Here is a 12340-nt window from a genome sequence, read left to right as displayed (position 1 = left end):
ACCTATAATCAGTTAAAGCCAATACAGCTATCAACATGGAATGAAACTGGTAACCCTGGAATGAAACTGGTAACCCTGAGATCTTGAGGAATGTCTATATACGTGGACAAAGAGGTCAGGGAGACTGCAAATAGAATCTGTCAATTTTAGTTGTGGATGCCAAGAAGCCTTTTGAATTTGTCAAAAGCTTTTTTTTTTATTTTAACTTTGCAAAAATTCATGTATACAGAATAATTAATAAACATGCTTAGATTATTGTTTCATGAAACAGAGGGGTCCATCAAGAGTAAATGATATCAGCTTCTTTATTTAGACATTAAACCATTGTCCCCTTGATTCAGCAATATCCAGAAATGTATCCCTTAAAACCAGGTATCCCTGACCACAAATTTTATCTTTGCAAATGATTTTAACCTGCCTGTTGGTAATTCACAGATCTTAGTTCCTTGTTTTTATGAAGCACACAATGTACTTGGTTACACAGCAATATCCTTGACCTGGTCATTACCAACATGGGCGACTGGTATTCCACACCAGAGGTCAATTCCTCATTGGTCAGATCCAAACACAGGCTAATCACCCTAGACAGCCACATCCCGCCCCCGCCCCCCCATTAGGGAAACCACCATAAAAAATTTCTCCAAAGCTAACTTCACGCTTCTTAAGACTGAAGTGGCAAACTTCACGAAACCCATGCAGACGGGCAATAGAGGTACGACTGCTGAATCCTACACAAATGCACTTTGTAAGTACTTACACGAGTGCATGGATCGTGCTATCCTTAACAGAACCAAGATACTATCCTCCAAAAAAAGGAAGCCAATCTGGTGGTCCCTTGCCAAAAACAAACTCTACAACAGAAGAAAGAAACTGTTGCAAAAAAGAGTAAAATCCCATGATTGGAGGAACTTTCTGGTCAGCCTCAGTAAGAAGCTGAGATTCCTCATAAAATCCTCCAAAGCTAGTTACGAAAACAAAATCGCCAATGATTCTAAAGACAACCACAAAGCATTCTATAGCTATGTCAATCTCAATGGCAACACTCAGATCTGCTCTGAGTTGCAGCACAATGGCAGTAAATATGCAGCACCAACTGATATTGTCAACATCCTGGCAGCTAAGTTCAGTGCTAACTTTACCCCCCCCCCTCACCCCCTAAAGGGCCCATCTTTACACCAGAAGAGTGCAAAATTCCTTTAATCAAGGCTGTACAGGTAAAAAACACACTCTCCAAAGCCAAGAACACAGCAGCCATTGGACCTGACAACATCCCAGGCTGCGTTCTACACGAACTACAGAATGAACTAGCACCCCACCTAAGCACCACGGTCAATCATAGCCTCACCTCAGGCTTTGTGCCCACTGAATGGCACACAGCGACGGTTATCCCATTCCACAAAGGGGGAGCCACCATGGACCCCAGGAACTACTGCCCCATTAGCCTAATGAGCTGGTCTGCAAGGCCATGGAATGTATCATGGAATTATAAACAAAGACATTGGTAATCTCCAAACTCTGGACCCCACCAAGTTCTAGTCTGTAAAAGGCAGATCATGTCTCCTAAACCTGATAGACTTCTTTGAAGCAGTTAACAAAGCCGTAGACGAGGGTAAGGTGGTTCACACAGCCTGTCTAGATCTTGCCAAGGCTTTTGACACCATCCCCCACTCTGAAATTATAGATAAACTCACTAAACTAGGTATAAATTCCTATGTCACAAGATGGGTTGCCAACTGGCTCACTGACAGAACCCACACTGTAAAAGTAGCAGACTCCAAATCCTGACTTCAGACCAGTGACAAGTGGAGTACCACAGGGTTCAGTCCTGGGTCCTCTCTTATTTGGTATCTACTTTTGTGAAGTACAGACTAACACAGAAGGCCTTTGGTAACTAAGTTCGCAGCTGACTGCAAACTAGGAGCCATAATCGAAATGCCTAACGATGTGGACATCCTACAAAAGGGCCTCACTGAGACAGATGCCTGGTGTCAAAGTCATGGCCTCAAGCTCAATGCCAAAAAAAGTGCATTGTCATCCCCTTTGGTAAAAACTCTGTACCCATGAGCTACCACATAGGTGGTAGTCTACTTAACACTGAAAGTGTGACAAGAGACAGTGGGATACAGCTGGACAGTAGTCTCTCCTTTGATAATCCCATTGCCACAGTAGTCAGGAAATCCTTCTACGTGGCACACCTCATCACAAAAGGTTTCTCATCCAGGAAAAAGAGGACATTGTTCCCCCTCCACGCGTCACTCATTAGACCCATTATAGAGTACAACGTCCCTTTTGGTATGCACCTCACAAGACATCTACAGCATCTAGAAAGGCCGTAGAAATACCTCACAAAGAGGATTACTGGCCTCAAACAGATGCCCTACGCAGACTGTCTCAAAAAACTCCAGCTTTACTCTGTCGCATATCGCCTACTCTGAGGCGATCTCTGCCTAACATACAAAGTTATGTCAAACCCAGAGCTGTTGGACATGATCCACTTAAAGAAATCCTAATTCCTCCAAGCTACACGCTCTAGGGACCTAAATCTATGTCACCACAATAAACAGAACATGCTGGAGGGATAGATTCCTGTCTTAGACTTCCCATACTCTGAAACAAAATACCTATCTATATCAAACAAAGCTTTTAATTAGCACTCAAGAAAAATCTTGATGATTGGATGGGAAATAGGAAATTCACCCCGGGGATCACCTCTGTGGCTCTGCTCGACAGGGGCACAGGAAAATAATTTTCTTGGGTGGCGAAAGCCAGGGTACCTTTTTGGCTCGGCTTATATAGGCCCTAGGGCCAATAGCCTAGCACCTACCTATGAACCTATTATAACGTGAATGACTAAAAGTCAAAACTTTTATTTTTAAAACATGATGTTTAGATACAGATGCTCTGTTTTCCATTCACATCCCAAAGACATGCTGTAGGTGGGCTGGACACTATAAATTGGCCCTAGGTGTGTGTGTGTGTGCATGTGTGGAAGGTTGGGCATTGGGCTGGCAACTCAACACAGTAAAACTCCACTGCCAATTGTTCTGCGGACCATTGTTACGCTATGGCAACATCTAATGGAAAAAGCCAAAAGTAAAAGAAGATGTTCAGATACAAGACAGAGAAGCAATATTCTAAAATTACAATTTATAGAATTTATTGGATGCCAGTACCATTAAGATTACACTAGTAAGCTCAGCTACCAAAAAATATTTTATTGTAAAATGGATATCACAACCATTGACCCTCATAACTAGACCTAAAGTTGTAAAATGTATTTTTTTTACAAAGTACCGTTTTATTTTAAAAACAATTTTGGAACAAAAGTTTCTGTAGTAGAAGCTTAAATTCTGAGGAAAGGCTCAGTTTTAAATTTTATTAATTTTGGCATAAACCTTCCTGAAATAGAAGGTCATATCCTTATAACTAATGTTCATGACTGGAATTAGGTTTGGTTGATAAGATAAAGTGCAGACAGTATTCATTCTGGGTTAAGAATATGGCACAAGCATCTTGGATTAATTACAGAAAAAAAACTCCGTAAATAATATTAAGTTTTCCAAACTGGATTTGAAATTTAGTAAGCATTGTAAAAGTTATGAAGCCCACCTTATGTTGGCTTTGTTAGTATGGTCAGTCTATTTTACTTATAAATGTGGCAACAAAATGTATATGGTTATAAATTATTGCCTTCAAAAATAAGGGTATTTGTTTTGATTTCAATTCAGATGAAGCAATGTCTGTGCAAATTTCCTCATGTTTAATGTTCAATGGTTTAAGTTAAAATAAATAATTAAAACATGAAAATCAGTAAGCATAAGGAGTAAACATCAGCTGTATCGGTTTCAGGAACCTGGTTAGCTTAATGAACTATCAAAAATATATAAAAAACTCAGAGATAAGTATTATATTCAGGTTAGAAAAAAATAATAGTCCAAAGGGATATACATATGTTTGGACATTTGATAATGAATTTTCTTCTGGAAGAAAAATAAATCCCCAAGAAAGTAGGCAATTCAAATTAATACATTTTAGAGAATGTACTTTTTCTTACATCTTTTAATTAAATGAAATCCACTTTCAGATCCCAGTTATTGGCACAATTATGATCATTGGGGTCTTGGCACCATTGCTAGTAGACAGATGACTAAAGAAAAAATATTTCTTCTCTTTTGCCAAGAAATGTCATTTTAACAGTTGGTAATGTTCTTTAGCCCCTGTGGATTTACTTCAAGGCCATCCTAAATCAGTGGAATCAACCTATTACTTTTCCACTTCAGGAGAGGTGGAAATAATTTATAAATGCAATTCCATTTCAGAGATTGTTCATTTCTTCTTAAAGGACTGAAGAAGGGTTATAAAACACCCATCGTACAACATGCTAACTCTCAAAAACTCTACCTCTCCCAAATATTGTATTTATTTGCACTTGTTTCTTCTTTTTTGTCTAATATCAAACAGGCTTGTTTTTGACTTTATTTATTTTTTTGTTATGTTACATATTTTGGATCATAATCACTGCTGACAAGTATACTGAAGACCAAAAACACACGAACACAGTTGAGTAAAAAAGCAGAACACCTTTATCCAACACAAAGCTTTCGGGACAACTCCCTTTTTCAATGATTAATCATTGAAAAAGGGAGTTGTCCCGAAAGCTTTGTGTTGGATAAAGGTGTTCTGCTTTTTTACTCAACTGTGTTCGTGTGCACATATTTTGGATCAGCCAGACATAGAAGGGGAGTAATATTGGACATTTCTTAGCTAATGTTTTAATTTTCCTTCCCTTTAAACATTTAATTCATAATTTCTACAATTTGGTTGGTAAATTGCTGACTCTTTACAACACAGTGGGAAAGCCTATTGCCAAAGTATATAAATAAGAATTGTTGGATATAATATTTAATTATTTAAAAGTGAGAATTTAGTGTGATAGTTTATAATAACAAACAAAACATAACAGAAATGTAAGTCATCATAATATAACTTAATATAACGATTAAGATAATATTTCATTCTTTCAGAGACCCCAACCTTGCTGCTTTCCTGTTAGAGATACCACTGGGGATTAACTCTCATGGCAGCTGTAGGACATGAGACAGATAATTCAGAAGAAGACAGTATGGTGAGTATTTACCTTAAATGTATTCTTCTTTGCAAATCTTAATTCATGGAAAGTGAGTGGTGTTGATGAACATGAAATAATTTTCTCTTTCACCAGACCTAGGAGTGGAACAGCTTGATAGTAACAAGTACTTAGCATGATAGCCGTTTTCAACAGCTGTTTTATTATCTTGGAACTTTTATCCAAGTACCAAAAACAAAAAAAAAAATACTTGTTTTCCCACCTTTCTAAGCTAGTATAGTCCAGTTATCAGGTTAGTGCTGAATTCAGGGCTGTGTTACTGGTTTCTGTGTTTTCCCATATCTTATTTGGATAGCAGGAAGTTTATCTGTTCACCTGTGAGAGAGGGGAGCTTTGAGCAGTCTATCTGTCCCTGGAGGAGTGGTTTCAGCCCAGAAATTAGTAGTTTATTGGCTATTTAGCTAGGGTATAACTATTCCTGGCTCCACGAAGTCTACTCTTCAATTTTTCCCTTGGAACTAGACAGACTTTCAACTTAAGCACTCGAGCCATTCACTTCTCAGCCCGGCACTTGCTCAAAACTCATAGCAAGCACTAATAAACTTTAGTACTAGACCCCCCTATACTGTAGTGAAGGACAAGACTCGTTATTCGACCTTACCAGCCAATCAGTAAAACAGTTCACTGTACCTATCCAGGCATGTCCAAAGGGCAGTTTCAGGTGTACTCTCCAGTCCAACTGGTGAATCTGGGCATTTTGAGGCAATGTTACAACTGCCTCATGTACACAGACAACCCTCTCCTCCTACCACCAAACACTAATACATGAGAGAGATGCAACTATACAGCCAAACTGGAGGCTAAGCTCTCTCAACCCAAGACTGGACCAAACAGTCAAGAGGAGAAGGGAACTACTTGCATCACACCACCAGTCTCACATGGACCTATGAAACCAGCACTGGCAAAAAAACACATATAAATACATGAAAACATACTCGGAGGCTCTAAATAAAAATCTGCAAAAGCAACAGATACCTCCAAAGCAGACATCCAAGCAACCTCCACCCCCCCCCCACCACAAACCATGAAACACATACTTCACAAAACCAGTGTGCCACACAATCACAGCCCTTAAGGCAAAATAGCATACCTAACACACTAGTAATAGGTGGCTCTATAGTCGGGCACACTGACATCCCACTCACTAGGCTGAACAAGGAGAGGGTCACTGTTAGCTGCCTGTCAGGTGCCAGGATCCGCCACATAACACAAGCAATCAGGTCACTCCAGAACAAGTACAAATACGACTTTGTCATTGTCCATGTTGGTGTGAATGACCTGAGCCGCACCTCCCTGGACTACATGAAAAGAGACATGGAAGAGCTCTCTGATCACATAGCCCAGGCGGGTATGACCCTGACCCTGAGTAACATCCTGCCCTCACCAAGAATGATACCATGGTACAGAGAAAAAATTATCAATTTCAACAATTGGCTAAGCTTCTGGTGTCATTCAAAGGGGATCCAGTGTCTGTCAGCCTGGGATGACATGCTCTACAAGCCACACTGCTTCACTAGAGACGGCTTGCACCTGTCACCCTTAGGCTTTTGAATACTGGCCAAGGCTCTTGCCACCCCCATAGTGCCTTTTTTAGGCAAGGCTCAAAAGATAAACCCACTGCTGTAAATAGCACAATTAACAAAAAACTGAGGGTAATGCTACTCTATGCCAGAAGTCTAAACCTCAGAATGCATGCACTGGAGGCACTCCTCAGTATGGAGAAAATCGATATATGTGCAGTAACAGAAACCTAGTTCTCCAGATAGCACCCCAACACTACCGGGCTACAACTCATACCATATATTTCGGCCACAAAACCCGGACCGAAATACAAAAGGCAGGGGTGTATCCATATTCATAAAGGATACCCACTCCTCCAGGTTAGTGGCACAGCACAATGTTTCAGAGATCATCTACGTGCAACTAACAGGCAAAACTGCAGTTCAAATTGTAGCTTACAGATCACCCACCATGTCCCAGTACCCCCATTCTGCATTTGTGGAAACACTGTGAAACATAAAGGTCCTACCAAACACCCTGATATTGGGTGATTTCAATTACCCAAACATTAACTGGGAGAACTACTCAAGTGCGAACTCCCATGCCCAACATTTCCTAGAATTTATAAACTCAAATGCCCTGGATAAACTGGTCAACACCCCCACCAGAGGTGACAACATATTGGATCTGGTCATCACCAACATGGGCGACCGGTGTTCCACACCGGATGTCAACCCCTCGCTGATTACTTCTGACCATAAACGAATCACTCTTGATATCCACATTCCGCCCCCACCCCCGGTCAAAGAAACCACCATGAAAAACTTTTTAAAAGCAAGCTTCATGTTACTTAAGACCGAGGTGGAAAGTTTCAAAGCCCCCATGCTAAAGGATAATGCTGCCCAAGTTGCAAAATCCTTTACTAATGCACTCTACGGGCACCTACAAGAATGCATGGATCATGCTATCCCAAGCAAAACCAAGACTCACTTCTCCAAGAAAAGGAAACCAGTCTGGTGTACCTCTGCCATAAACAAGCTATGTAGAAGGAGGAAACTAGTACAGAAAAGAGTAAAATCCCAAGAAGGGAAGACATCCCTGATCAGTATCAGCAAGAAACTATAATCCCTATAAAATCATCCAAGGCTAGCTTCGAAAGATAAATTGCCAAGGACTCCAAAGCTAACCACAAGGTCTTCTTTAGCTATGTCAAGAATCTAAGTGGCAATTCTCAGATCTGCTCGGAGTTAGGTGCAGAATGGCACAAAATACACTGAACTGGCTGATATCGCCAACATCCTGGCAGACAGGTTCAGTGCAAACTTCAACCCCCTCTCACCCCCAAAAGGGCCCATAACCATAACAGAAGAATGTAGTGCCCCTGAAATCACAGACACTCAGGTTAAAACAGCCCTCTCCAAAGTCAAAAACACAGCATCAATGGGACCTGATGGTGTCCCTGGCTGCATCCTACATGAGCTCAAAGATGAACTAACCCCTCACCTAAACACACTGTCCAAACTCAGCCCCTCTACAGGCTACATGCCCATAGAGTGGCGCACAGCAATGGCTATTCCACTCCACAAAGGTGGAGCCACAACAGACCCTGGGAACTATCACCCTATAAGCCTGACTAGCTTGGTCTGCAAGGCTATGGACCACATCATCATGGATCTCATTAACAGAGATATTGGGAACCTCCAAACACTGGACCATACCCAGTTCGGCTTTAAGGGCAGATCATGCCTCCTAAATCTGGTGGACTTCTTTGAGACAGTTACCAAGGCTATAGATGAGGGAAAGGTGGTCCACACAGCCTACCTAGACTTCACAAAGGCCTTCGACACCATTTCCCATTCTGGTATTATAGACAAACTCCCCAGCCTGAACATAACACCCACATGGTAAGAGTTGCGGGAGCTAGGTCTGACTCTAAACTGGTTACAAGTGGCATTCCCCAGGGCTCAGTCCTAGGACCCCTCCTGTTTGGCATATACTTCTCAGAGGTACAGGCAAGCACAAGAAAACTATGGCTGACCAAGTTCACAGATGACTGCAAACTAGGGGCTATAATTGACTCTCCGGCTGACACAGACAGATACCAGGTGTCAAAACCATGGCCTCAAGCTAAATGCCAAAAAGTGCATAGTCATCCCCTTTGGAAAAAACAAAGTACCCACAAACTACCACATAGGTGGTAGCCCCCTAAATATGGAAGACGTAATAAGGGATTTGGAGACCCAAGTTGATAGTAATCTCTCCTTTGATAATCACATTGCCAAAGTGGTTAGAAAATCCTTCTATGTGGCCCACCTAATCACAAAAGGGTTTGCATCCAGATCAAAAGAAGTCATTGTGCCCCTCTATGCAGCACTCATCAGACCCATCGTAGAGTACAATGCCCCATTTGGGATGTACCTTACAAGACACCTGCAACAGCTGGAAAGAACACAGAAGTACCTCACCAAGAGGATCACTGGCCTCAAACAGATTCCCTATGCAGCTCGACTTAAACTCCAGTTGTACTCTGTTGCATACCGCCTACTCAGAGGTGATCTCTGCCTGACATACAAGGCCATGTCCAACCCAGAATTGAGGGACATGTTCCACCTAAGGAAAAACATTTCCCCTTGAGCCACATGCTCTAGGGATCTAAACCTCACCACAACAATAAATAGGATGTGTTGGAGGCATAGATTCCTGTCCCAGAGACTTCCCATGCTCTGGAACAAGATTCCAATCTACATTAGGCAGAGCTCTTCAAGAGAAGCCTTGACGAGTGGAGGGGAAACAGAAAGTTTACCCTGGGGATCACTTTGATGGCTCTGCTGGACAGAGGCACAGAGAACTAATCTAAGGGGGAGGCGAAAGCCAATACATTCTGGCTAGGCTTATAAATGCTTTTGGACAGATAGCCTAGTACCTACCTATGAACTAGACAACTGAAGATCTTGTCTTCAAATCAGCCATCACTGTCTACAGTTTTGTAACAAATGAAATGACTTAAAAATCTTGTGTCTGAGAAATAACCAAAGTATGTGTCAGACAAATAGCTTCTCCCCTCTGTTCCCACATATTTTACCAATACAACATCTGTACCATCTACTTCAAGGTGCAGTGACTCTGGAGTTGGTGTATGTAATTAGGTTTAGTTGGGGGTATAATGCATTGGGGTCAGTGGTTCTTCATCCTTCCCAGTGCTTTAATTATTGTAGTTATCCACTAAAGTAAAAACACAATGAAAACTTCAGCAAAGCTAGAAGTTCCATTGAGTGACCTTCCAAACCTCTTATATGAGATGCACATGGTATATATGTAAATGATCCTTATGAACATCAGGTGTTTCAGCTAATTGGTGATTCTGAATACCCATGACTTGTTTCATAATTTTAATGGACAAGTTCAGGCCAATAAAGCCAAACCCCACTAGCTGTGGATATGCATATTTCAACCTTGTTATGACCTCATCAGCACAGCACAAGCAGAGTGTTTGACTAAGCATTAGAAACACAGGGCTGTTATACCCAGCTGATGTCCATTATCATTAGGGTCACTGCAAAAATATCCCAAACAACAAACTAAAAAAAATGAGCGAGAAGGTCACTGAAAAACCAATCGGTAAAAACAAAATGAAAACTCCAGCAAGGCTAGGACTTCCACTGAGTGACCTCCCAAACCTCTTATATCAGAGATACATGGGATGTATGCAAATGATCCTTATGAACATCAGGTGTGTCAGCTAATTGGTGATTTTGAATGCCCATGATTTGTTTCGTTTTAATGGACAATTTCAGGACAATAAAGTCAAACCCCACTAGCTGTGGATATGCATATTTCAGCCTTGTTATGACCTCATCAGCACAGCACAAGCAGAGTGTTTGACTAAGCATTAGAAACACAGGGCTGTTATACCCAGCTGATGTCCATTATCATTAGGGTCACTGCAAAAATATCCCAAACAACAAACTAAAACAATGAGTGAGAAGGTCACTAAAAAACCAATCAGTAAAAAACAAAATGAAAACTCCAGCAAAGCTAGAACTTCCATTGAAGGACCTCCCAAGGATCATTTGCATATATCCCATGTGCCTCTGATATAAGAGGTTTGGTAGGTCACACAATGGAAGTTCTAGCGTTGCTGGAGTTTTCATTTTGTTTTTACTGATTGTTTTTTCAGTGACCTTCTCACTCATTGTTTTAGTTATCTACTAAAGGAACTATTTATCATTAATATTGTCAAAACATTAATCTGTTAAAGATTAATTCATAGACACTTTAGTCTGTTATAGACCTTCTTCAACCATGACCTAGGTCACAAGGGGAAGAATAAATGCAAAATATATGGACAATTCAAAGTAGCCAGTCAATCAGCATGTTTTAGGATATGGAAGAAAACTGATGTACCTGAAGGAAATTGGCAAAGACATTGGGAGAGAACATGTAAACTCCACATAAGTGGTGACTGAAGGTCAGGACTAAACCCTAGACCTGAGAGACAAATATGTTAATCAATGAGACACCAGACTTGATGTTACTCATCAACTGCACCTAAATTTTAACGAGAAAACATCTAAGGACATATTCTCTTAATAAATGTTGATTTCCTAATGTTGTTTTTGTATCACCTGAGTGGCTATAGATATACTGACATTCTGGCAAACATAAGTACTTCTGCTATTCAAGAAAATGAAAGCCTGTAGAATGATATGGAGTTACAATGGTTAGCATTACTGCTTCACTGTATTGGGATTCCAGTTCAGTGTTCTGTAGGAGTGCCTTCTGCACCTTCTGTATATAGCTCTTTCCTGTGTCTGCATGCCTTCTTGCTGAGGACCCCAGTTTCCTCACAGCTGTTGATGAATTTGTGAGACTCTAAAATTGCTAAGCAGTCTGCATGCAGTGTGTGTGTGTGTGTGTGTGTGTGTGTGTGTGTGTGTGTGTGCGCGCGCGCGCTATCTTCTCCAGGATTGGTTTTCTACCTTATGCCCAGACAGCACTGAAAAGGATAATGTGGGTATCAAAAAATGAATGCATGAATGAATTAGTCTGCTTATGTGTTATATTTGGGCCAAGTTTACCTTGTGAGCCTTCATCTTAAAGTGCTTCAGAAAGAAGTGGGGATAGGAGACTTGCATTAACAATACATGATTTTTAATCTGGTTGTAAGCTCTAAAATATCCCCTTTTTGTTAAAAGGTTGATTGTTATGAATGCCCTGAAGGATCAGTTTGGTGCTACACAGTATCATTGTATTACTTTTATCCTACAGGATATTGAACAAGACTCTGAAGTCACAGGTCATTTGGTGACATTTAAATTACAATTTGATCAACAAGATGTACAGCAATTTGAAATACGCAAGAAAGTTTTTCAGAAATCCCTACAAAAATGGTGCAACAAACAGAAAAGAGGTTTGGAGGTGAAGGAAATTTTAAATGATCGTATAGAAGACATTGTGAAAATTGAGTTCACTTCAATGAAAGGTAGGCTCTTTATTAGAATACGTTAGTTCAGCAGATTCTTATAAGTATTGCAGTCATCTAAAATGATATTCACTTTACTGCTGTTGTTGGAGCATGTCTCTTCTCTCCATTGGGTCATGCAATATGAAACACAAAAATAAGGGGCTAGAACAAGGCTTGACCAAACTTGGGAGAAAAGGAAGACCAGACTGGGTGGTTACTGCTTATCACAC

General features: G+C 40.8%; 1 protein-coding gene across 1 annotated transcript in view; it reads left to right on the top strand.

Annotated features, from left to right (window-relative positions):
- LOC122811714 (E3 ubiquitin-protein ligase DTX3L-like) overlaps positions 1 to 12340 on the top strand; it is a 269974-nt gene that overhangs the window by 48176 nt on the left and 209458 nt on the right. Inside the window, exons 2-3 of the mRNA XM_044083744.1 lie at positions 5025 to 5125; positions 11915 to 12128. Coding sequence (XP_043939679.1) covers positions 5078 to 5125; positions 11915 to 12128 — 262 coding nt within the window. The 5' untranslated portion in view covers positions 5025 to 5077. The remainder of the gene's footprint in view (positions 1 to 5024; positions 5126 to 11914; positions 12129 to 12340) is intronic.

This window comes from Protopterus annectens, chromosome 9.part0, assembly GCF_019279795.1.
Source record: "Protopterus annectens isolate FY-2018-M chromosome 9.part0, PAN1.0, whole genome shotgun sequence".
NCBI lineage: Eukaryota > Metazoa > Chordata > Ceratodontiformes > Protopteridae > Protopterus > Protopterus annectens.
This window is presented reverse-complemented; position numbering and strand designations above follow the sequence as displayed.